At 40.2% G+C, this 26,380-nt stretch overlaps 1 protein-coding gene across 1 annotated transcript in view; it reads left to right on the forward strand.

The window, feature by feature from the left end:
* The first annotated feature begins 387 nt into the window (after positions 1–387).
* LOC120318332 (cilia- and flagella-associated protein 65-like) overlaps positions 388–26,380 on the forward strand; it is a 30,563-nt gene continuing 4,570 nt past the window's right edge. The window contains exons 1-14 of the mRNA XM_039365797.1: positions 388–478; positions 1,729–1,945; positions 2,722–2,850; positions 3,583–3,759; positions 4,205–4,271; positions 5,215–5,325; positions 7,140–7,331; positions 7,975–8,133; positions 12,077–12,220; positions 14,480–14,596; positions 15,199–15,336; positions 16,899–16,964; positions 24,896–25,110; positions 25,715–25,885. Of these exons, the coding sequence (XP_039221731.1) occupies positions 391–478; positions 1,729–1,945; positions 2,722–2,850; positions 3,583–3,759; positions 4,205–4,271; positions 5,215–5,325; positions 7,140–7,331; positions 7,975–8,133; positions 12,077–12,220; positions 14,480–14,596; positions 15,199–15,336; positions 16,899–16,964; positions 24,896–25,110; positions 25,715–25,885 (1,991 nt within the window). The 5' untranslated portion in view covers positions 388–390. The remainder of the gene's footprint in view (positions 479–1,728; positions 1,946–2,721; positions 2,851–3,582; positions 3,760–4,204; positions 4,272–5,214; positions 5,326–7,139; positions 7,332–7,974; positions 8,134–12,076; positions 12,221–14,479; positions 14,597–15,198; positions 15,337–16,898; positions 16,965–24,895; positions 25,111–25,714; positions 25,886–26,380) is intronic.

Consider the following 26,380-nt stretch of genomic DNA (forward strand, 5'->3'; position numbering starts at 1 on the left):
TCCAAAGTAGAATGATGGCCAGGAAATCAGAGAAGCCACAAGAAGAACTAATATAAGCCCTACCCCCAAAATAAGCCCTAGTTTTGGGGCAAGGCACACACCTAAAAATCAAGCTAGGGCAGGGGTGGGGGATGGATCTGCCCTATGCGCCCCACACCCACTTACCTTGCAGCCAGGCCTTTCCTCGCTGGCCCATTTCTTCTGCAGCGTCCTCTGCAGCCAGGCCTGCATTTTTCAGTCACAGGCCTTTCCAGAAGGCCACTGTAGCTGAGAACCAAGCTATGGATTGAATCCATAGCTTCTGCAAGACCTCTGTAGCCCTGAGCTATGGATTGAATCCATAGCTCGGTATTCGGCTGCAAAGGTCTTCCAGAAAGGCCTGATTGCAAAATGCAGGCCGGAATGCAGCTGCAGAATGAAGCTGCTCCTTCAGCCCCAGAAGAAGTAGACCGTCTGGGCGGGGCTGTTGGTACCGGAGGTGAGCTAAGACATCCCCCAAAATTAAGACCTGGTGCCTCTTTTGGAGGCAAAAAAAAAAAAAAGACCCAGTCTTATTTTTTGGGAAACACCGTATGTATATAGCATGTGTATATGTGTGTTATGTGTATTATGTGTGAATGGGTAGATATATACTTTTTTTTTTGAGAGCAGAGAATTTCATTTTTAATGTGGGCCAGTGTACTCATAGTAAAAAATGACAATAAAGGTTATCTTATGTTATCTTACCAATAGAGAGAGCTAAACAGGGTTATCTTAACTATTCTGTGCTTATTTCTTCCATTCTTTCATACCACAAAATATCCACCAAGAAAGGAAAAGAAAGAAGAGTTACACAGTTTCTCCTCTATTCTGGAAACTAACATTTTTAAAGAGAGCTGCAATTAATAGGAGAGCCACCTGAAGAAGTCTGTCAAGTTTTATTTTTTTTTTATGGATTAATCTATAATGGGAGATAATTTTATTTATTTATTTACTTTACTTATATCCCGCCTTCATTATTTTTATAAATAACTCAAAGCGGCTAATATATCTACTAATCCATCTTCCTCCTATTGTCCCTATAACAACAACCCTGTGAGGTGGGTAGGCTGGTCCAAGGTCACGCTGCTGACTTTCTTGGCTAAGGCGGACTAGAACTCATGGCCTCCATTTCCAGCCTGGTGCCTCAACCAGTAGATCAAACTGGCTTTCTCATGGATTTCAACAAGTGCCTCTGCCAGTAGTTTGTATTTATTTTATAATATAAGCTCTCATTTCTTCCCATTCAGACCAGTACTTTCATTTAGAAGCCCATTCAGGTAATCATTCCACTTTGGATGCCCGTGATTTCTGATGTTTGATGAGTTTTTAGAGACTGTGTGTTGTTCCTGGTGTTTGCTGAAGTGCCTATTTAATCCAGCGATTAATTTGTTTTATATATAATATATGGGGACTGAAGAAAAAAAAATTGAACAGGTTCCATTTTTTCCCATTTGTACTTGGTGGTGGAAGATGTGAAGGACTTATCAAGGGAAATAGAGATATTGTTGGCTGCTGGCTTAACTGATATCAACAGCAATTGATGTAAACCAGATCTGGACAGAAAGGAGACATAACATCGTAATTAATTACAAGTAATGACTGAAAACCAAATCCCTTCCTTACCATTTCCTGCATCCCAAATGCCATATGTTTGCACTTTTGGTAATAAGGTTGATGTACTGACAGTTGCCTTGCTTCCCTTGCAAGCTGCAAACCCTTTGGGGGAAAAGCTGTCTGTTTGCCGTGTGGTAGCAACTGGCATCTACCCTTCCATCTGCATCGTTGATGCCTGTGGGACAGGCAGCGCCTCTGGCATCAGCAAGCTGCACCTCTGGAGACTCTTTTCTTTGGAGAGACTGAACCAATATCTGGAGCGAGAGCCGACACCCCAGGAGCTCACTTTCCGAGTGCCTACCAGACACAGGTAAGAATCCTTTTTTTCTTAATAGTTCTTAGTCTGTGGTGATGACGATGACGATGATGATATCCATTCAGTCATGTCCAAGTCTTGGCGATTCTATGGACCAAGTTAATATAATAATAATAATAATAATAATAATAATAATAATAATAATAATAATAATAATAATAATAATAAAGTTGGAAGGGACTTTGGAGGTCATCTAGTCCAACCCCCTGCTCAGGCAGGAAACCCTATACCATTTCAGACAAAAGGCTGTCCAGTCTCTTCTTAAAAACTTCCAGTGTTGGAGCATTCACCGCTTCTGGAGGCAGGTTGTTCCACTGGTTAATTGTTCTAACTGTCAGGAAGTTTCTCCTTAGTTCTAGGTTGTTTCTCTCCTTGATTAGTTTCCACCTGTTGCTTCTTGTCCTGCCTTCAGGTGCCTTGGAAAATAGCTTGACTCCCTCTTCTTTGTGGCAGCCCCTGAGATATTGGAACACTGCTATCACATCTTGCAATCTTGCACTACTTCTTTGAGTTTTTTTGTGCTCTGGCTGGTGTCAGCTTTGATGGTGCCTTAGTTTTTAGTTCCTCCATACAGAAACTTTCTTGATTACATCATAGTCTGCAACCAATACTTTCTTTTCTTCCTTTTCTTTTCTTTTCTTTTCTTTTTTTTTGCTTCAAGCAAGACACAAGAAAATACAATATGTAAGCAAGGCAGATTCTGGGACTATTGAACATAGGAACAATTCCTCCACCGTTCTTCTCACTTTTCATTTCTTTTCAACATGCAGCACTCAGCGAATACCCCCAGTTTACACACCTGTCATGGTAGATTTCAATTTTGGAGCTGCTCCAGTTGGATGTGAGCCCTCTATGGTTGTGCTGATGATACAGAACAATGGAATGATACCTGTAAACTGGTAAGTTATGCTCAATCACTGACTTAACCAGGAACAGCTTCTGTTTAGAGTTCAGAATTTTTGCACTATCTTCCTCCTGCACTTGAATTTAGGATGGATCAGATAAGTATCTTCATAGTATGGATTTAATTTGGGGGATATTTTTCTCTGCAGTTAAGCACAAAGGGTATCCCTCGTGCCTGGTTTAACAGGCCAAATGGTCTGATTTATAAATAATATTGAGGCATAATTCATGAATATGCAGGTAAATAAAGATTCTATAAAAATTGCATCTTCAAGGGTGCTTAATTTATATTTCTGGTGCATTTCATAGAATGGCTATGAATGTAAGATTTGACAATGGAACAAGTTATTTGGGAAAATAAAAATTGGCTCTTCATTGTTTAGAGAGGCTTTGCTAGTGAGGATACTGTAGCAATGTCTTTCTTGCATTGAGAAGGAAAATAATTAGATGGCTACCATTTATAATTCTGTAGAGCACTGTACAGAGATGTTATAAAGTTCCTTGGATCTGGTTAATCATAGTCTAGGTACTGGATAATCTTAGTCTGGATGTTGGAATGGGCCATTGATACACATCAATGGAAGGGAGAATGATCAGAGCCTGCTTAGCAGTGAGGAAATTTGTCAGCTGAACAGTCTCCTAGCATTTAATGTTATTCTGTCTTCTAATCTAAAGATCGGATCTGTGCATTTTCTTCCTCCTTTTCTCGGCATTAACTGCTTTTGTAGGGATTTTCTTTTTCCTTCTGACCAGAAGATTGACATGGAATATTGGGCAGAAAGTACTGAGTTTGATCCCAGTGAGTTGCATCAGATGCGAATCCAGGATAATCAGCTTTTCACCATCGCTCCCAAGTCAGGAAAGCTTCCTCCAGGGCAAGAGCAAATTATACACCTGTCTTACAGGTATTCATGTACTATGGTTCCTTACTCATGTGGGAGCTGAGCTCACCCAAATGTCAATTTCAGCTCCTATGTTAGATAGGGCACACCAACTTAACCCGCAGTTTGGGACCCTCTTATGATCACCTGAAGTATGAAATTCCAACAAAATTCTCTCAACACTGTTCCCAAAGCAGAGGACTGCATGATTTTACCTTTTCCGAGACTCAGATTTTGAATTCTTGAATTTATTCAGAACCTAAGGCAGCTGTAGATTAACTTTACATGGTTCTTTCTTATCCAATGCTATCCTTGTGCCCAGGAGGCTCTTTATGCAACAGGGCAGTTCTGCAACAGGGAAATAATTGTTCCTGATCTTTTATTTGATATAGGATTCCTCAGTTAAGAGTTTGGAATGGTTTCATTTATGCATTTTTTTTAATGCTTATATCTGTTTTTCCTTCAACAGACATGATTTCATTGGCACTGACCGACTTCCAGTCCTACTAAAAATATCCCACGGTCGAGAAATTCTGGTATGATATTAAGTGCAGAGGTTCATAAACTCCCCAGGAGGAAGTGATACTATTCTTCCCTAAGGACTCACTAAATTCTTTAGCTGCTATAGCTATAGTAGGCAGTGCCCTGGTAAAATGTCCTTATCGTGGACACAGAGCGTTCTTTTTATGATTCACATACTCACCACAACATATTTGAGACCTCTGATTTTTCATCCATAAGCATCATTATAGTTACTACTCTAGGCACTATGGGGGTTGAATAGTTCTGATGGCAGAATTTTCTTTTTAGCAGTTAACTGTTTGAAAATAGCGTCTTAAGATTTGATTCACCTTCTCTCTGTTTTAGTGACAGTCAAGAGAACATGTTTTTATCTGTGTGGTTTGTGGATGGAGACAAAGGAGAACTAATCCCAATTTGATAACTTTCTTGAGAAAAATAGAAATTACAGTGCTGATTTTTATTTGATATTAATTCAGTTTTATACTGCTAGTGGTTTCATCATCTCCTTGATCCCCAAGGTTGTTTTTTAGTTGCCTTTTCCACTTTGGCCCTCCCTAATTTTTCAGTTAAAATCCAATTCCCTTATTCCCCAGTGACGCCTCCCTCCTTTCTTACTGACCTTCTATTAGATGCCCATTACACATTCAAGATTTCTAGGTATTCTTGAATGTATTCCTTTTTGTTTGTATGTTTTTCCTCTTCCAGGAATTCAGAATTTCAAAAAATATGAAAATCCAGATTTGTGTCCAAACCAACCATCAGTGTGAGATTTAATGAGGAAAAACCTTGAGAATGCTGAAGGGCTGTTCCCTTTAACTTTTTACTTTAGCTTTAATGTTTTTAAGAATGAGATTGGGGAAAGGCACTATTTGTGGTTGTTATAAATGCAGCCTGTATGGTATGGTGCAAATAACAGCCCATTATTTCACCTCTTTTCTTTTTATTCTGTGCCTGCAGCTGAATTTCATTGGTGTGACCCTGAAGCTGGGATGCCACTACATTCACTTCACTTCAGCTAAACATATGTTCACACCCATTGCTATTGGCACATATAATTCTCCTAAACAAGTGAGTCATCAAAAGCCCACCTTGTTTCTTCAACTGCTTTTGATTTGTTGGTGCTGTTTCCTCTGTCTTTGCAGGACTTATCCAATCATTCTGCAATGAATGGACCTGGATAATTTCAGGGGGAGTTTGGGGTTTTCCCCTGGGAATCTGGTAGACATTCCAGCAAGATCTTAATCCCTGCCTGGAATGGGTGTGTGATGAGAGCCTTGGACCAAATTGTGCCTCTGCAGTCTCTCTTTGTGCTTTGATTCCATGGTCCTCCTTGATAGTTCAAAGAGGTCCAAGAGATTAAGCAGCATCTGGCTCAGGAATTCTGGGAGTTGAAGTCCACGAGTCGTACAAGAGCCAAGGTTGCCTACCCCTGATCTATACCATGCTAGTACACTAGTTCCCAGTGGCTTCTGAGTGCAATTTAAAATCCTTCAAGGCCTATGCCAGTGATGGCGAAATTTTTAGAGACCGAGTGCCCAAACTACAACTCAAAACCCACTTATTTATCACTGGGTGCCAAGTGGGCGTGGCCCACAGTGTGGGCATGGCTGTGGTGGTCATGGCAGTGGTCATGGGTGTGGCCAAGGTGGGCGTGATCACCTCAATGTTGCTTATGGGGAGGGATGCCTGTGGGGGCCAGGCAGGGTTAGGGGAGATCCAGGGGGTCTCTGCCAGGTGTGGCAGTAGGCAGGAGGCTTGTCCTGCAGGGTGAGGCGAGGCAGGGCAGGGTTGCCATTGTCGCAGGGCAAGGTGAGGCAGGGGCCGGGGCAGCTGCTGCCTGACACCATCGGCTCCCACACACAGAGGCCAGCGAGCACATGGGGGCCGACAGTGTCCGTCAGCAGCCACAGCCTGCCGGCCCCTCAACCGGTGCACTCTGAAGCCGCCTCTGAGCTGGACGGCTGGCTGACAGCTGAGGAGGCAATGCAGTGAGTCGTGCCCGGGAAAAGGAGAGCATGCGAGGCCAGGAGGGATGGGACAGGGGGGAGGGAAACTAGCCATACTGGGATGCATCTGGCCATGTGGGACCTCGGTGAGTTAGCGGGCAGCTGTTGAAGAGGGATGATTGCCATCTCCGGGGCATGGTATGCGTGCCCACAGAGAGGGCTCTGAGTGCTGCCTTTGGCACAGGTGCCATAGGTTCACCACCACTAGCCCTGGCTATCAGAGATGACCTCTCTCCCATTATTTCTGCCTGCCCAGGCAGGGCTGGTATGCTACATGTCCCATTCATTAAGTACTGTCATCTAATGGGACCTAGGAACTATGCCTTATCTATTGTGGCACTTGCCCTTGGAATGTTATCTCTCTGGAGGTTTGTACCACCCTGAAGGTGCAAATTTTTAGGCAATTTTTAAAAATGTGGTCAATTCCCCAAGTTCTGGGATAGATAAGTGATACACCGTTTGCCATGTATAGTTTGGTTGTATTTTATGTTTCCTGTGATGTTCTTTGTTTATTTGGCTTGCTTTTGTAGGTTCCGGCCCTGGATAGATAGATAGATAAATAGATATGCATACATATATAAATCCAAGGCAATAGTATTGACAAATAGCTTGGGAATTCTGCTGGGGGAATATTTTTCATTCATTCATGTTACATCCATGTAAGAATATATTTTAAATTTTAAGATTGCTTCCTAATATCACTAATTAATATTAAATATTCATATGTGCCAAATTAATTCCCCCCTAACAATGGTCATATAATAGAGAGGCAAGAGGCTGAAGTTATACAAAATGAAGGTATTTGTGCATCTTGTCAGAAAATATTTAATAATCTTTGCCGATAGACCAAATGGAATTGGTGTCTCTCTCCTGCAGATTTATGAATTGTATAATGGAGGTTCTACCAGTGCAGTCTATGAAATTCAGACGGATGCCCTCCGGCAGGTAGAGAGAGAGAATCACCATCATGCAGTTTTTACCTGCCTGAATCCAAGAGGAGAGATTGGCCCCGGATTAACAGCCCACACTGAATGGATTTTTTGCCCACTGGAAGCCAAAATGTATTCGGTAAAGCTTTTATCTTTAAGAATAAGCACTTTCCTTTAGGAATTTATATTTCTTGCCATTCTTGATGCCCTCTAGCTAGCCCACCGAAATGCATTAGGCCTTCATGAATCATGCAAAATCCAATTCAAATTGTTGATCTAATTTGAAAAATCAGTCCAGTTCTGAGTTTATGAGTGAAACTAGGCTGATCTAGATTTCCAAATTGATTAGGAAAAAAATTTCTGCACACATACAGGAACATCTAAATCATCTGAACTGCCAAATCCAATTTTAATCAGCTTTAGAACATACATTCTGGTGATTATTATTCAGTTAAGTTCTGATATTTAGTTCATTTCAGCAAAACTGCTTTGTGTCCAATGTTTTAGCTATTACAACTATTTTATTAATTTATAAAATTTGTAGGCCACCCATCTTACCTCAAGATAAGTCTGATCTATTACTGATTCCATTTTCTTAATCTCAATTCTTCATCTTGATTTGAACAATATTTTGCTTTTTTTTTTACCCCTAAACACCCCAAGATCTGTTACACACATCTGTTCCCCAAAGTAAATTGATAGAAAGGTTAATTTCACTCCCTCTTTTATTATGGCCATTGTTCTTTTAGCTGCAGTTTTCTTTTCTTTTTTTCTTTGCACAGGTGGACGTACCTATCCATATCCTTGATGGAGATTCTGCTTTAATTACCTTTCAAGGAGTAGGCTTTGATCCACAAGTTATGGGAGAAACAGCACAATTTGACAAAGTTGTGTCTGCTGCAACAACACCAGTCTCTGCCAAATTAACAGTACCTGGTCTGGTAAATCTGGGAGTTTACTTGTTCCAGTATCACACAAGAGAGTGTTTAACAGAGATTTCAGATTGCCAGTAGGAGTAAGTGAGCCACTGGCACTGGAAAAGCTATTCTTATATGATGCTGTTTTATCTCAAGTAATGTCTTTTTTTTTCTTTTTAAAATAAAAGAAATGATGGTTCTTATTTATCTGATGAGCCTCTGGCAAGGCACCGAAAGGATACACTTTTCATGCTGTATCCACTGGTAAAGCTGTACATTGTGCAGGCTATTATGTGTTCTAAGAAGTCCAGTATGATCTCTTTAATGAAAAGCCAGGCATGCTATGACATGCAGTCCAGCTGAATGAAAGATGAATGCATTGCTGTTGGTATTATTCTGTTGCCATCTGTAGGATGCCAGAAAATGTACCAGCAGGTATTTCTCTCACACACTGGATAACGTGACCTTGTGACTCTTGGGCCTGATTGACTTTATTCCTTGGTATCATATTGGCTGCTCCCAACAGCAGGGAAAAACAAATTTGCCATCATTTCAGTATCTGTCGATCTGTTACGCAGAATTATTGTTGCGTCCATATATAGGCAGAAAGTAGCGCTAGATTTGTAAAACGGAGAATGGTGACCTCTTCAATCAGATCCTTTTGTAACAAGCTAAGGATGTTATGTTGGCGATAAAGCTCCTGAGACTCGCAGGTGTTTGTTTTTTTTTTTCAAAAGGCAACTGGACTGGGTTTTTTTTTTCCTTGAGGAAGAAGAAGAAAACATTTTGCTTCTCATCCAATAAACTTTGTCAGTTGTGGCTCAACGGTGGGGGTGAGGGGATGAAAAAATAGGTTCTGACAGGATGATGGGGGGGAGGGGTGGAAGGATTATATTTCTTTGCAGTCATCCGGTCGAAATACAGGTAGCTCTTGACTTACAACAGCTCATTCAGTGAGCATTCAAGGTTACAATGGCACTGAAAAAAGTGACTTATGACCATTTTTTACATTTAACGATCGTTGCAGCATCCCCTTGGTCACATGATCAAAATTTGGATGTTTGGCAACTGGTTCGCAATTATGACGGTTGCAGTGTCCCAGGGTCATGTGATCAGCTTTTGTGACCTTCTGACAAGCAAAGTCAATGGGGAAGCCAGATTCACTTAACAACCGTGTTGCTAACTTAACAACTGCAATGATTCACTTAACAGTTGTGGCAAGGAAGGCCATAAAATGGAGTAAAACTCACTTAACAAATGTTTCACTTAGCAACATAATTTTGGACTCTATAGTGCCCAAGTTGAGGACTACCTGTACAATCTTTCCATTCCCCCGCCCCCCGCAACCTGTCAGAGCCTTCTCTTTCCATCCCCCACCATTGTGCCACAACTGATGAAGCTTCTTGGATGAGAAGCAAAATGTCTTCTTCTTCTTCTTCCTCAAAAAAAAAACCCACCCACCCCCCAAAAAAACCCCAGTCCAGTTGCCTTTTGAAAAAGCACCTTTGAGAAAACTGGATGACTGAGAATCTCCATAGACTTAAAGTTCCTGAGGTTGCTAAGATATCCTATGGGAGATTTCAGACATAAATATCACATGATTCAAATGAAAAAAACAAAACATCAAGTTGCTTTGCCTACAAGGAATCCATGTTATGCCATGATGTTTGTGAATTGGTTTAAATCAGTGGTTCTCAACCTGTGGGTCGGGACCCCATTTGGGGTCGAATGACTATTTTACAGGGGTCGCCAAACAATGCAGTCCACCATTTTTTCCCCCCTTTTCCTTAGCTGTGCTACTCCCTTTTATTCTATTGGCTTTTGAAAGCCAATAGAATAGACTCTCTTGAACAATCTAATTCTATTGGCTTTCAAAAGCCAATAGGAATTGTCCAGGCTGTCTCTGCCCTGCTGAGCCCGCCAAAAGTCCCATTCTGCAAATGGTGCTGCACCAGTTGAGTAGTCCTCAACTTACGACCGGTTGAGTAGTCCTCGACTTACGACCGGTTGGGGGTCGCAGCATTAAAAAGGTTGAGAACCACTGGTTTAAATGGTTCTCATTGCTGAGCCTGTATCTCTGTGCTGTCGAGTCAGTCACAGAAGTACTGCTTGTACTTATTATGGTTGAGATTGGAAGCTTAGACAAATGGAAAGATTTTCCAGTGGTAATCTGGGTGCATTTGAATCTGGCAGGGTACTAAAAAGCCATTATGAATGAAACATAAAGTTTGGATGTATTATATATTCTTTTGAAAGCTGGAGATTCTTCTGCTCTTTCCAAAAATATCATGGATAGAGCAATAATAAAGTAACAAGTTCAGAAAATAGCAGAAGGTGCATGTACTGCCCCCATAATATTCTTCCATCTCTCTCTCTCTCTCTCTCTCTCTCTCTCTCTCTCTCTCTCACACACACACACACACACACACACACACACACACACACACACAGAGAGAGAGAGAGAGAGAGAGAGAGAGAGAGAGAGAGAGAGAGAGAGAGCGATGCATGTATGTGAACATACTCATCACACTAATCCTTTTTGGGTTAAACAACATTATACAAAGCACAAAAAAGAACACCAAATAGCAGGCCAAATGAATTAAGGCATGAGATAAGAAAAAGAAAGGGAAATACAGTTAAATATGGTTTACACCAACCATTCCTTCTCCTTATTTTTCTGTTCTTCGTAACCATCCTTGCTTCCACAACATCCATACATTGCTTTCTGCATTGCCTTTTGTTCTTTACATTTCTCAGCTTTTGAGAATCGCCATGCGACTCTATTCTTTGACTTTTATATATAATTTGCAGGCATTTACTCTGTTTTCCCTGCAATCATTTTGGTCTTTGGAACACTAATTTTGAAATACTTATACTTTTGTTGCATTATGTAATCTATTTGACTCAAAACATTTCTTTTTGCTCTTTTCCAAGCAATTTTCACATCCTTTTTCTATTCATTCTGTTGGAAGAGTTATCTATGTTCTAATGCATTTTCAAAGACTCATATTACTCTGTTTTCCCTGCAATCATTTTGGTCTTTGGAACACTAATTTTGAAATACTTATACTTTTGTTGCATTATGTAATCTATTTGACTCAAAACATTTCTTTTTGCTCTTTTCCAAGCAATTTTCACATCCTTTTTCTATTCATTCTGTTGGAAGAGTTATCTATGTTCTAATGCATTTTCAAAGACTCATATTTTCTCATCTTGCAGTCATTCTACTTTCTCTCTTTGTTTTTCTTCCATGTTTGCTTTCCCCAAACCCATTCTTAAATAAAAGTTTGTTCCACATTTAGAACATTTCCATATCCTTGTATTCTTCACTAATTTTCTTCCATCACAAATATTCAAATCAATCATGCTTTTTGATTCAGTCCTTCCTTTCCAAATAAACTGTACCTATGGGTAGACTTATACTTAAATGACATATTTGAAATAATCATTTATTTTTGTAATGGAAATATATCCCCAGACACAATTCTCATTATTCTTCAGTGTCTGAAGACCTAATGAATTTTTCTGTACTCTCTTGACTAATTTCTACCCATCCGTTTATGTCATCTACAGCAGGGGTCCCCAACCCCTGGTCCGTGGACCGGCACCAGGTCACGGCATTTCAGAAATTGGGCCGCACAAACAAGTGAAGCCCCATCCATGGGATACAGGCAGCATGCGAAACCGTGCCCCCTCTGGTCCACGGAAAAACCATTCTCCACAGAACTGATCTCTGCTGCCCAAAAGACTGGGTGCTTCTGGTCTACAGAATAATATTTTTCCCTGGATCCCATTCATTTCATTGTAGCAGGGTTTATGTATGAAATGCTCCATACATGTCTGCAATTAGCTACAGGCTCTACATACCACTTTAAATCACCTAGTTTTCTTCCACTAGTTAGACCAAGAAAACAAAGGGATCCTTACTTATTAGGCTAGCAATTCATTCTGTTTATTTTCTTTCCAGGCAGTATATTTATCTCAGCCTCGGATATGTCTTGGCAATATCCCTGTTTACAGCAAATGTAGCCGCCTTTTTTTCCTCAACAATGCTTCTGAGGATGAGGCCATCATTTTTACCTGGCATGTGGGGATCTCTCCTGCCATGGTGGTGAGTTTCATCTACATGATTGTTTTTTTGGCTTCCTTGTTTTTCTCCTAGCCATTCTGTTCCTTTCAAGCTTCCTCCACTTTGATCTGGCAATGTTACAACACTTGATCAATTGGCTTCAATTTTATCAAGTCAAACTTCTGAACCGGGTTACACCACAAATGGAAAAATCTCCAAAAGTTAATATAAACACTTGCTAAAGAGAACAGCATGGCTCAAATGCAGTGTTGTATTTTATGACTCCAAAACAATCTTTCTTTATCAGTATTCTGCTATTGTGGCGATATTCAACTATTCCAACTCTTTTTTAATATAAGTAGGAAAGAGTCTATTTGCAGAGTGACAAACAAAGATATTTAATGTGAATCCAGTACCTTGCATGCTTTATGTACTCATTCATTTATTTCATTGTTTTATATGGCCACACAATTTACAAGAGTGACCCTGAGCAAGTTACAATTTAAAGAAATACGAAACCTATCTGGGCAGGGAAAAAGTCAAGGGTTAAGTTTAAAATTATGCAAGACTTCCGTGAGAGGGGTGGACTTAAGGTACCAAATTTGAAATTATATTATGACGCGGTGGTTTTAACACTAATCAGTGATTGGGTAAATTTGACAAATTCTGAGATACTTTATTTAGAGGGATGGGATTTACTTTATGGGTGGCATGCCTATTTAATATTCAATAAAAAAATGGATTGGGCTTTTAAATCTCATATCTTAAGAATTTCTTTACTTAGGATTTGGAGAAAATATTATAAAAGTGATTTCAAAGTACCATTATGGGCTATACCTTGGCATGCGATAGAAGCAATAAAAAGAGGGGTTAAAATGGATATGGTGTCTTACAGACAGTTACTTAAATGGGATGGACAAAACTGGCAATTAAAATCACGGGAAGAGTTAGCACAAGAAAACTTTATTTATTCTTGGTTCCAATATAGGCAATTACTAGACAGATGGAAGATGGATTGTAAGGTGGGTTTTCTTAGAGAAGATGAAAATCTTATTAAGCAAGTGAAGGATTCAAGACAAACCCACATTAAGAGAATTTATGCGGTTTTAGTTGAATTGGATTCAGAAACGGAACTAATTAAAGATTGTATGATAAGATGGGCGCAGAATTTTGGTGAGCCAGTCTCATTGGACACCTGGGAAAATATTTGGGTGAGAAATGTCAAATTTACACAAGCACAGAACTTAAGGGAGAATTTTTATAAAATGTTTTATAGATGGCACCTTGATCCACAAAAAATGTCTTATATGTACCCTGACGTGCAACCCAAATGTTGGAGATGTGGTTATAAGGAGGCTTCCTATTATCATATTTGGTGGTCATGCAGAGAGATAAAAGCATTTTGGATCAAAATATGGTGGAATATCCAGAGAATTTTTAGAAGGAGGGTAAAATTTACTCCGCAATTATTTTTGTTAGGTATTGTTACAGATTGTGATACAAAGGAGGTTGTATTGATGTTAAATTTGATTACAGCCGCTAGGCTGTTAGTAGGACAATATTGGAAGAAGGAATCTTTGCCTACATTGCAGGAATGGTTTCTTAAAGTAGCTTATCTGGCGGAAATGGCAAAGATTTCGGCTTTCTTAAAGCAACAAACGCAAGAGAAGTTTCTTGCTGTTTGGGATAAATGGATAAAATTTATACAATTTAGATTGGGTATACAAAAATATTATATAGTTTTTTCATAAGTTTTATTTTCATATATATTATAGATAATCTTTTTATATATATAAATATAAAGTTCTTAATTTAATTTTTATTTTTATTTCTTAAGCCTATATTCTGCTCTGGGAAGCTCAGGGGGGGGGAAGGGAGGGGGGGGTTTTGGGAGGGGTGGGGTTTTTTTTTTTTTTTATATATATGTATTGTTTAGTTTTATTTTTTTTGTATATGTTGTCTCTTGTTTTGTATTCTTTTTTCTTTTTTGTAAAATTTATAAAACTTTTAATAAAAAAAAAAAAAAGAAAAAAATAAAAAAGAAATACGAAACCTAGAATTAAAAATATAATATATTATGTCATGTCATGTAGTAAAATACAATAGACTTAATGGCATAAAAACAAGATAATAGAATAACAACAATAATTATAATAACAGAAGCAACTGAGGCCAACCTAACACATATCTCATTCAAGGAAGGGCCTTGAATTCTATGTGGGCCTTAAGGAAGGACAGAAGGATGAGGACTGTCTGAAGCTTCATATATTATGATATAATAATCCATTGTTTTATTTCAAGGCACTGACGATCATACCTCAAAATGGAATTGTGCAGGCCGGAGAGAGCACTCATTGTGTTCTTACACTGCATGCTGGTGAAAATCCATGCTTCTACAATGTGGATTTGATTTGTGAGGTGAGATTTAGTGGATACCTCAGATCAAAGTTTCCTTTAACACCAAAAGTCGGGGGGGGGGTTGGTTGCTTATATGCAATATAAGAGATCTTGGTGCCAAGCAGAAAGGCTATAGTTCTAAAAAGAGTATGAGACTGCATTGAAGTCTGTCACTGATTAGTTCATTAAAATTAATAACAAATGTGGGATTTATATAATGGAGCAATTAAGGCTGAATGGCTTTTGTCAAGGGAACATCTGCATAGAAGCCTCAAGAAGATAGAAATAATGTACACTTGACACAAATTATATTTTTCCATGATGCATAGGTCAATTAGAATGCTCTTGAACATGCATGATTTCATTTTTGTCCTCTTTCCTGTCATCCAAACATGTTGGCTTAACTGTTCTGCATATAATTATCTTGTTTTCTCTTTGGTGAGATAGTTGTTTCCAGTAATTTCTATAAAGAAATTCTATAAAGTCATAACATTGAACTAAAGTGCTGCCAGAAACTAAGTCTCAGAAAGCACGTAAGGGGTGATATATCTCACCAGTACAGAAGAAGAAAAGTAGCAAAAATCCCAGTTGAATAATGTTAATCTTAGGTATTTTCCCTGTAGATTTTTACTCAAAACTCATTAGATCAATATGAGAAAGAGCTACAGGAATGGGAAACTGAAAAAGGTCGCCAAGCTGTGGAGTTTACCATCACGGAGAAAGACCTGGATATAAAGAAGGCCCTAAAGGAACCTTTCAAGGTAAAAACTAGCTTGCTTTGAAGAGACATCTATTGTATATCTGAATTAGAATGTGTTTCTCAAGGTTTTTGTTACCACTTGATTCTGCGTTTAGTGAACATATGTAAGAAGATGGCTAAAAATACCTGGCAATGTTTTCAGTTTGCAAGATAGTCTGGTATAAGACTTAGCCATATCATTTAGATGCCAGAATCATTCTGCTCCTCAGAATTAGAAACTACTTATTCAGACATTACAATATATAGATTTGCAAATGATTGTAGAGGTAATTTGCTGACAGTGAGAGCAATTAACCAATGGAACAATTTGCCTCCTGGAATTGTGGGTGCTGCATCACTGGAGGTTTTCAAGAAAAGATTGGACATTCATTTATCTGGGATGGCATAAGGACTCCTGCCTTAGACAGGGGGCTGGACTAGAAGACCTCCAAGGTCTCTTCCGGTCCTGTGATTCTATATTCTATGATTCATATTTTCCTGAATATATTTTCTAAATACACCGGGGAAACACAAGTTGAAATTAGTGCTCAGGTTTTATCTACATATTTTTCTTAAGGCCAGCCAAATCCTTTGAGTTGCTAAACTGGAAAATCTAAGTGGCATCTTCCTCTTACTAATTTATATGAGTTATCTAGAAAACTCCCTCTGGAAGTTCATTCAGTTCAATGGAGTATGTATAATTGTATGTATTATTATCTAAGTTCCATCCGCATTGTTTTCTTGTTATTTGTATTGGAAATTCTAAGTACAATTATAAATAAATATCATAAATAACACTTGTTTTATTTATTGAATGTGTATGCCATTAACTTCATATAAATGCTTCATGTCGACTTACAAGAAAATTAAAACATCGATGGTATGACATATAAGTGGTAAAATGTACACAATACATTTAAAATATCAGTAATAAAGCATGCACAATAAATCTGAAACACTTACATTACAAATTTAAAGTGTCCACGGTCAGAACCAATCCCATGTCATAAAAATATAATTAAATTAAAATGATTGCAATGTTAAATAAGTATATTTATTTACTGAAATGCAATGTTTTAGATTTCTATTAGCACATCTTTTTGTAAGGATTTGGGAATTAACAGCCAGCCATAGGGAATGATAGAGGAAAGACAAGAACCTTACAAAAAAAAGAAAAACCACCCCTCCTAATACTCCTAATATGTCAATGCTTTACTAAACCCCAGAAATTTTTACAGTAAATCCACAGCTTGATGTTGAGGGAAAAACCAACAGAGACAGAAGCATATGCTTGACTTTTCCTCTGGAAGGCAATTTTGTGCTTAGAATCCATCACTGATTTTTCTCCACTCTCATCTAGACACCCTACAAGGAGAAAAGTAGCTTGGAGATTGCCCACTTTGAGCAGAAAAGGGACTGGCAGAGAGAAGATTAAGGTTTCTTTATTCAGGGTTGCATCCTTCTTCTTTTTTACAACTACATCCTACATGTTTGTGTGTATGGATTAACTTGCTTCATTTAGATATATATCACATCTGTTCAGTTTTTGTAACTTTTTGCTATTATTATCTCCTTTTTCTTTAGGGAGCTCCAAATGTGCCAGGATTATCAAAGCTTTCTAAAGAACTTACAAAGATCAGAAAATATAAGGTAATTAGTTAAAAGCCATAATGTAGATATAGTGAGATCTCTTGTTGTCAGCCTCCGTTCCACAAACTGAGCAGGAAATGTAAATCTTCCAGGCATATTTCTTTATTGTTTCATATCTATATCCACACCTATAGACAGAATCTTCCCAAACTATACTCCAGGAACTATACTCTCTTCCCTCCCTGATACAGCTGACAAAGTGAGAAAGAGCCTGTGGCCTAGAGGTCAACACAGCTGCCTAATGTGCAAGCAGCCCAGGTTCGAATCTCAGAAGGGTATGTCTGGCTGATGAGAGCTAATCAGCTCAAAATAGCTATCCCAGTCCCCCTTAACTCTTTGTTAGCAATCCAAAAATTTAGGAAACACTCCAACAATTTAGGAAATACTCTGGGAACTATTAGGGAGATGCTGGCTTCTCCCTCTTTCTCTCACACAAAGGTAAGTTTCTCTGTCCAGTCATGTCCGATTCTAGGGTGCAGGGCTCATCTCCGTTTCTAGGCCGAAAGAGCCAGCATTGTCCAAAAATATTTATGGCCAGCATGACTATAACAATAGCAAAAGCACTTAAACTTATATACCACTCCATAGTGCTTTACAATTTTCTCTAAGCGGTTTACAGAGTTAGCATATTGCCCCCAATCATCTGGGTCCCCATTTTACCAACTTCAGAAGGATGAAACGCTGAGTCAACCTTGAGCTGGTTAAAATCGAACTCCTGGCAGTGAGCAATGAGTTAGCTTACAATATTGCATTCTAACCACTGTGCCACCATGGCTCCTAATGCCAAAGGTGCCTTTCCACCAAGCATTTGCATGCTTTTGAACTGCTAAGTGGGGAGGAGATAGGGCAGGAACAGGAGCTCACCCCATTGCACAGTGCTCAGTGCTTAGTTCTTGAACCTGGTTTCTCAGCTTTCCAGCTGACAAGCTCAGTGTCTTTAACCCCTGAGCCATCATGACCCCTTTCAAACTATCTGAAAAGAATTGTTGCTTACTCCTCTGGAGTGCACTGCCTTCCTCCTGGGAATCCATCTCCTGACTACATCCCACCTCACTTGTGAAGAAATTGATAGAATAGATAGCAAATAAGGCTTTTATTTCAGAGCTAGCAGAATTCATTGAGAATTTGGCCTCTGTGTTACAGAATCCAATAATTGTGTCACAAAAATAAGTGCATGCAATGTATTTCCATAGTGTTTACCACTGCGGCTAGAACAGGTAGAGATGAATAAGAATCTAATACAATAGGGGTCCCCAACCCCCAGGCCGTGGTCTGTTTGAAATTGGGCTTCATGAGTGATGGGCAAGCACGCACATATGTAAAGCTCCATTTGCACAAGCAGTGGGCACTTGAGCTTGCGCTTGAAACTCCACTTGCGTGAACAGAGGGCATTCATGCACAAACCTCCATTTGTGCAAATGGAATTTTGTGTGTAAGCATTCTGCTCACTCGAGTGGAACTTTGCACTTGAGCACAAGCATCTCCAATCACATGCAAAGCTCCATTCGGGTGAGTGGAGGATGTGTGCGCCCGCTCCTTGCATCAATGGAGCTGTGCATGCACAGGTGTGCTAGCCATTCACAGCACACACACACCTGCACCAGGCTGGGCCACCAAGGTGGAAAGGTTGGGGACTGCTGTAATACGGTATGGTCTTATTCGAGTCAAACCCATCTTCCTTCTGCCTTTATAATACAGTTAACTCTCTAAGTCTAAGACTGATTTAGCTGTCAAGCTTTTTCCTTATCTAGTTTTCAGCAATGCTGCCTCCCTTAAAATATATCATAGCTCCAATGGAATATGTACAAAATTCAGAGCTCATTTCATACATTAAAAGGGTGGATGGATAGCTTTAAATGTGTATGGAATCACACAATTTATAAGACTCACTGAAGCTATCGGAATGCAAAAACATCCATTCTGGGAAAAATCACTCATAAGGGATGAGAGTGAAAATGTTTATAACTGTCTAGAGGGTGACAGTATAGGTATAATGGATATAATTAATCATGAAAGGCATAATATCATAAGGTTAAAAGTTCATGCCATGAAAGGATTAGGAGTATAAATCCTGCCATTCCCCACCATCCAGTCAGAGCTGAACAAGTTTCTTGGATGAAAAGCGAAACATCTTCAAAGAAAAACAAGAAAGTTCAGTTGGCTCATGAAAAAGCACCTTTGGGACGAAGGATGAGACATATATAGATGCTTATATGCAAATACTAAGAATAGGAGGAGTGTTTTATGTTAGGTGGAAAACATAGCATAAATTATGGAAATGTGATATAACCAGTGGGATGCAGTTATCTTTGTGACATGATCTCCGAAAAAAAGAAAGGGAAGGACATAATGGGAGCAGATCTGCTTTGTATGCAGACCCAATTAGTTCTCCCAAGAAAGCAGAACTCTTGAAACGGCATCATTTCAAAAGGTACTTTTATTGGGAGGTGTTGACAGCAGGAATAGAAGGCAGGATCTGACGGTTTCCCACGCGAATCAAGTAAGTAAAAGTGTCCATAGTAACCTCACCCTAACTGTCCATCTGGATGATTCAAATAGGCCAATCTGCAGGTGTGAAAACGCTGTTGGAACAGAGTGATAATGTGCTGCTTCCAAGGCTGTCAGGTATCTGCCCCGTTTCTTCTGCGCTTGGAGATAAGGCAGATGGCCAGAGGTACATTCCATTCTCACCCCATTAGAGACTTTCAATGTCCTTCTTTATGGATTCTTTATGGATGCCACCAAAACTATCTCTTTGCTAGATGGAGCATTTTTACGAAATGACATAGTTGCATAAATTTCAGTTTCTGGGCTTTGGGTATACATAATTTCCCACCCACCCAAGGCAGTCCATCATCCATCGAAGAGAGGTTCTTATGACCCAGGAACCATTCATCTGTTTCCAAAGCCTGTCTGAACTCTGGTCCTGCTTTGCTGTCTAGATGCTTTGGTTTCTTAACTTGCAAGCATATGGTTACTGGAGCTGCTAATTGTTTAGATGGCATGAGGGGGCCCACCACTTCTGTTTTGGTGCTGTTATACTGTGGCAACCTTGACAAAGCATCTGCTAAGAATTTTTTTCCCCCAGGCAGGTATGTGATAGTAAAGTTAAACCAGTGGAAGGGTTGAGACCAACTTGCTTGTTTTGGTGACAGTTTTCTGGGTTTTTTTTTAAGGCTTCAAGTTTCTTGTGGTCAATCCATATCTGGAAGAGGATTTTATTCCCTTCTAGGAAATGCCTCCATGTGAAGAGGGCCCAACGTACGGCATAGGCTTCCTTCTCCCACACTGCCCACCTCTGTTCCGTCTCTGTGAGTTTTCTGGATGTGTATGCACAGGGCTGCAGTTGGCCCTTTTGGTGTTCTTGGAGCAGTACTGCGCCTACTGCTACCTCACTAGTATCTGCTTGTATGACAAAAGGCTTCTCTGTGTCTGGGTGTTTCAGGATCGGTTCAGCTGTGAAAAGTCTTTTCAATTTTTCGAATGTAGCTTGACATTCCATAGTCCATTTGAATGGTTGGCTCATTTTTGGTTTGCCCTCCCCTCTCGTTTTTACTAAATTTGTAATGGGAAGTGTGATTTGGGCAAAAGAAGGGATGAATTGGTGGTAGAAATTAGCGAACACCAGGAAACTTTGCAATTGTTTCCTCATGCATTGCAGTGCCCACTCCAGTACTGTCCTGACCTTTTCCAGATCCATTTCTATCCCATTATGAGATAAGCGGTATCCTAAATAGTCAATTTTTTCTTTATGGAATTCACACTTTGATAGCTTGGCATAAAGTCAAGCGGCCTGCAATTTATTCAGTACCACCTTGACCAGTTTTATGTGCTTCTCCCTTGTTTCAGTAAAAATTAAGATGTCATCCAGGTACACGAGAACCTCCTTGTAGAGGTGCTCCTGGAGGACTTCATTAATTAGCTGCATGAAGACTGCTAGCGCTCCCTGCAGTTCAAACGGGAGCACCCTAAATTGGAAGCAGCCCATGGGGCAGTTAATTGCTATCTTCCATTCATCTCCTTATTTAATCCTAACCCGGTAATATGCTTCCCTTAGGTCTAATTTTGAGAATATTTTCCCCTTCGCTAGGTGGGCCAAAATACCTTTCATTAGCAGCAGGGGGTAGATATTGTTTTTGCTCACTGCGTTCAAAGACCTGTAATCCACGCAGAGGCAAAGAGACCCGTCTTTCTTCTCCTGGAACAAAACTGGAGTCCCTGTTTTTGGTCTTGCCAGCTGTATGAAGCCTCATGCTAAATTTTTCTCTATGAACTTCTGCAGTTCTCCTAGTTCTTGGGAGGGAGGCTCATCGAGTACATTTTTGACTTGGGTAATTTGGCCCCCAGTAGGATTTCAATGGTGCAGTTGGTGGGCTGATGGGGGGGCAGCTCATTGGACTGTTCTTCATTGAACACCTCAGCTAAATCCCGATATTCCTCGGGTACCATTTCCAATCCCCGATCTTTCACTGTTGCTACTACCTCTGGGGTTCCTTTTCCCTTTGTCCTTCACTCTCCACCCCAGGCGACATGCTTTTGCTTTGGGAACCTCAACTCTCCAGTTCTCCAGTCCAATTTGCTCCTCACCAGGATTTCTAGGTTCTCCACTAAAGTTGGGCTTATGAGGCAACGGGTGCAACCCGAATCCACTAGAACCTTCAGGGTTACCTTTCTTGGCATCCCTGGACTCAATGGCTCTATGGTTCTGGTGAGGGGCGTGATGGGTCCTCTTACCAGGGGCTCATCTTTGGAGTCGCTGTCAGGGGATTCAGGTGGTTTTCCAACTGCAACCTGAGTTCCTTCCCCCAGGGCTCCAGGGGATGGGACCTCAATGACCTCAGCGCTCTTCATGGCGGTCTCTTTGGGTCTCTGTGGAGTCTTCTTAGGTTTCCCTCCTCTGGCTTGATCGGGCTTTTGCACGGGAGTCTTCAAATGGCATTCGGCAGCTCGGTGCGCTCCTTACCGCACTTGAAGCAAGCTGTTGAGCATGGTGTCACAGAGGTTGGTTTCATCGCCTCCCGTTTTCTCCCCGAGGGGGAGCATCTCCAGGTTCGCCCCAGGTGTCGCTGCCTTCAGGCTTGGTCGATCTCAGCTTCTTTGGCCAGGATACATCAGTTGTGGAGTCGATCTGGATCTCCTCTGGAGATGCAGGCACGGTACAGGTTGTTGTTCAGCCCATCTTTGAAATGGCCCACTAGGACATCGTCCATCCAGTTGAGTTGGCTTGCCAGGTGTCTAAATTCCTCCATATACTCGGCTACTAGGAGACAATCTGTCTCACTGTTTTGATGCGCTCTCTAGCCTTCTGGTCAGCTAAAGGGTCCTCGAACCTCCTCCTCAGAGCAGCCATGAAATGGTTGAAGTTTCACAGTTCAGGCGTTGGCGTTGTGCAGGGTCACCATCCACTGAGCTGCTGCTCCCTCCAGGGCCATGGTTATGATTCTCACCCGTTCGTTGTCACTGTGTATGTGTCAGCCATATTCCTCCATGTAGCTCAGGACATGGGCTAGGAAAATCAAGTAATTAAAAGTGTCCATAGTAACCCTACCCAAACTGTTCATCTGGATGGTTCAAACAGGCCAATCCGCAGGTACGAAATGCTGTGGGAACAGAGTAATAAGGCGCCGCTTCCAAGGCTGTTAGGTGTCTGTGCCGTTTCTTCCATGCTCGGAGATAAGGCAGATGGCCAGAAGTACATTCCATTTTCACCCTGTTAGAGACACACCAAAGAGGATAGAGCAAGAGACAGAGCAAAGCAAATACATATCAGCACCTCAAGCTTCCCCCTCCCCCCTCAGGAGAATGGCTGAACCTGAAAAGAATGAGAAATCCCATGCACACAGAACATAGATTTCTGACAGCCACAAAATGGAGCAGAAACTTCTACTGATGTCCATATCAATCCTCCAAAGTAGGTTAGTACTCAGCACATACTATTGTCCCACACAAGAGGCTAAAGCTGACCTATGGATAGAAACTGAATTAAAGAAAAAGAAACAATAAACATAATTTCCCTTCATGTAAGCATAGTTTGGGAAAATGAATTCTCTGGAAAAGGACTAAGAGACCAAATTTCTAGATATTCTAAATAGTTGTACACTCAAAATCTATTCAAAAAGCCAACAAGAGTAGTGTTTTGCACATTATACTTGCCTAATACTTTTTTGGTCAACATTTTCCAAATGTTCCTTTTGGTTTTCATACACTGCATCACTTACCTTAATGCTAAGCCCAATCCAGAATTTTGCCTAAGAGATGTATTGAACCAACTGACAATCAAAAAGCTATTATCTTCAGGTGTATCTAAGTGAATATTTGGCTGAAATGTCCAACTTAGGCAAGTGTGACTTCAGAAGATCAAGCTTTTTTAAAAAAAAAATAAAATAAATGGATTAGTGAAAAGAAGATTGAAAGCAAGAGTGAAAATCAGTCTCTAAATGTTTGGCAATTTTTCAAAACGATAGTAATAGAATCTCAGCTATAATGTCCAGAAAGGGTACCATTAAATCCCAAGAGAATACCAAAGTGCCTAACAATATGATCAGAGATGTAGTTGAAGGCAAAAACCTTTCTCCAAAAAATGGACATCTTTCCCTTATGAAAACAGAAAGGAATATTTGGAAAATGTTGGCCAAAAACATAAAAGGCATCAATAAAATATGCAAAACACTTTGTAAAGCACACAAAAAAAGAACATTAACAGCAAAAAAAAAATCTTCAAAGATATTTGGAGTAGGAAGCCTATCAGTTAAGGCAGTGGTTCTTAACCTGGGCGATATTGCCCCCCAGGGGGCGATTTCATTTTTCAGGGGGGTGATGGAACAAAAAGGGGCGACGCGGGGGCGAAGGAAAGAAAAGGGGGCGATATGGGGGCGATGGAGCGAGAAGTTTTGGGGAAACTTTTGAGACTTTTTCGTACAGTGAATGGCTGTATATCTGTCGTAAAAAACATCAGATCGCTCGCTCTTAGTGGATTGAATTGTGTTTTCAAATGTTCCTCCAGCTAGCTTCAGTACAGAACGCCATACATACAGTACATATGTGAAGACGCATCGCTTATCTTCATGCGTGTTGCGCAGCAGCCTCTACCCATACAGTGGTGCGCCATTGGCCAGAATATGGGAGATATGGGGAAAAGACTGGAAATAAATTATTTGCATCGATATGTCCTGATGACAATTTTAAAGAAAACAAAAAAAGTGTTTGCATACATTGAAGAATTATTTCCTATGTTGTGATTGAGGGGTTATGTTGGGGGAGGGGGTGATGACAACTTCCTCATTGGCTCAAGGGGGCGATTCGTTCAAAAAGGTTAAGAACCACTGAGTTAAGGCATTGGAGAACAAGAGCATTAAAGGAGTGCTCAAGCTGGATAGGAAGATGGCAGAGAATTTAAACGAATTGTCTGCTTTGGTCTTCATTGCTATGAAAGTATGGCAGATGCCTGACTTTTTTGACTTTTTAAGCAGGAAGATTGAACCAAGTGAAACAAACGAAGTTAAATTATAATCCAAATTGACAATTAAAACTAACTAACTAAAGATAAATTTGGAGAAGATTCTGCCACGAACTATCCAGGTTTCTTTGGGTATTAGTTTTGTCGAACCCCAGGTTTTCTGTGCTGTAGGCTCTGCAGAACTTGATTTGTATCCCACTTTGTCCTCAAAGATTGGAAAAGAATTGGGGTGGGAATAAGGAGGGAGTGTGTGTGTGTGTGAGAGAGAGAAAAAAAGCTGCAGTTCCTGGGCAGTTCAAAGGAAAAGCTACAAATAGGAAAGATATATGAAATGAAATAAAATTAATTCCCACCTACACATTCCTTCTGTTATCTTCTCACATTTAATTATTTGGCAAGAGGCGTGTGTGTTACAAGTTAAATTGGTTAGATAGCCTCTTTTGCTAAACAGTTTATTTTAATGTCTTCTCAACAGACTCTTCCTCCTATTAAGAACATCTGTGAGCCAAATGCCCCTGCTAGCCGAAGCCAGAGGAGGCACATAAGGGACACCGAGGCCAGCAGGTTTTGGCCTAAGCCCGAACTCCCCAAGCCCTTTCTCATGCACCTAGGCTTTACGGCCAGGTCCCACTCAATTGATGATTTCTTGTTCAACTTCTCTAGTGATTTGCCCCAGCACTTCCTTTACCGGTAAGACACATTATGTTACTTGCCTTCTCCAGTTGTGACCTCTCCACTTAGATATGTTATGTGATGCTCTTTATAATTTATTTATTTACGGCTGGATGTATGCCTTATATACCAAAACACAGTTTATTTTGGAATTGTTGAATATACCGTAGGGACTAGAGTTCCGTGTTTGACCAAGCCGTGAGTTTACAAGACACAATTGTTGAGTTCATCAGATGTACTGATCTGTTTTAGCATGTTTTATGATACGTAAAACCACTTAGCTTTTAACCGTGATGATGTTACCTAGTTTGGTAATGAAATGCCTGCAGGAACATAACCAAGCTCAGAGAGCGTCAAGGACCCTGTGGAAATCCATTTAGTACTTGCTTTAGTTTTGCTTAAATCGTATTATTATGAATAAAAACTGTTCTACGTATTGCTTGTCTTAATGTGGAAATATTGGAATTGGGAAAAAAAACAATCTGATTACCTTCCAACTCACCCCTGTGGTATGAGAATATTTAATAAACTGAGCTGGAAGACAAATCCTGTCTCCTTGTTTCTCATGGTTGTAGAAAGACTTAGATCATTTAGAAGAGGTGTTTTAATGTTTCCTTTATAGCCAACTGAAGAAGAAAACAGCAAGAAAAGATTCTGTACATAGGGCATCGCTATTCTCAATTGTGAGCAAAACTGGAAAAGCATCTATAAAGGATGTCACCCGGATGGATTTAGAAAACCGCACAGAACAAGAAGCCCAGCTGCTGACGGACATGCTCTCTATGGTGATCAAGTAGGTGGCTTGTCTGTCAAAAATCCTGAAATATTTAGATAGTTTTACTGCGTAGCTGATATATTTTATAAATATATAGACTGCAGAGCTAAGATATATTTATCATATGTATGATCTGCTGTTTAACCAGGATGCTGAAAATAATGTAGTTTATTCCTGTCTTCTTTCAGAATAACCTCATAAGAAAGGTTAAATTAAATCAATTATGAGAAATGCAAGGCCTGATAGGAGATTGGATTTCTTATCCAGCTCCAGTGTATCTCACTGATATGAATCGCCCAGCTTCAACTCCATCCTCCGTCAATTAAAATTTACTGGGGGACTTTGCGCCAGTCGTTATCACTTAGTTCAACCATTGTCTGGCTGAGCTGTATCTCTGGCAGAGTAGTGATGACTCCCGGGAATTTTGCCTTCTTTTATCCCTGACACATAAGTGAATCATCTTAAGCATATATTAGCTTTTATGTTACCAGGATTTCAGGTGCTATGGGCAAT

This window comes from Crotalus tigris, unplaced genomic scaffold (genome assembly GCF_016545835.1).
Source record: "Crotalus tigris isolate CLP2741 ecotype Arizona unplaced genomic scaffold, ASM1654583v1 scf7180000020184.803716, whole genome shotgun sequence".
Lineage (NCBI taxonomy): Eukaryota > Metazoa > Chordata > Lepidosauria > Squamata > Viperidae > Crotalus > Crotalus tigris.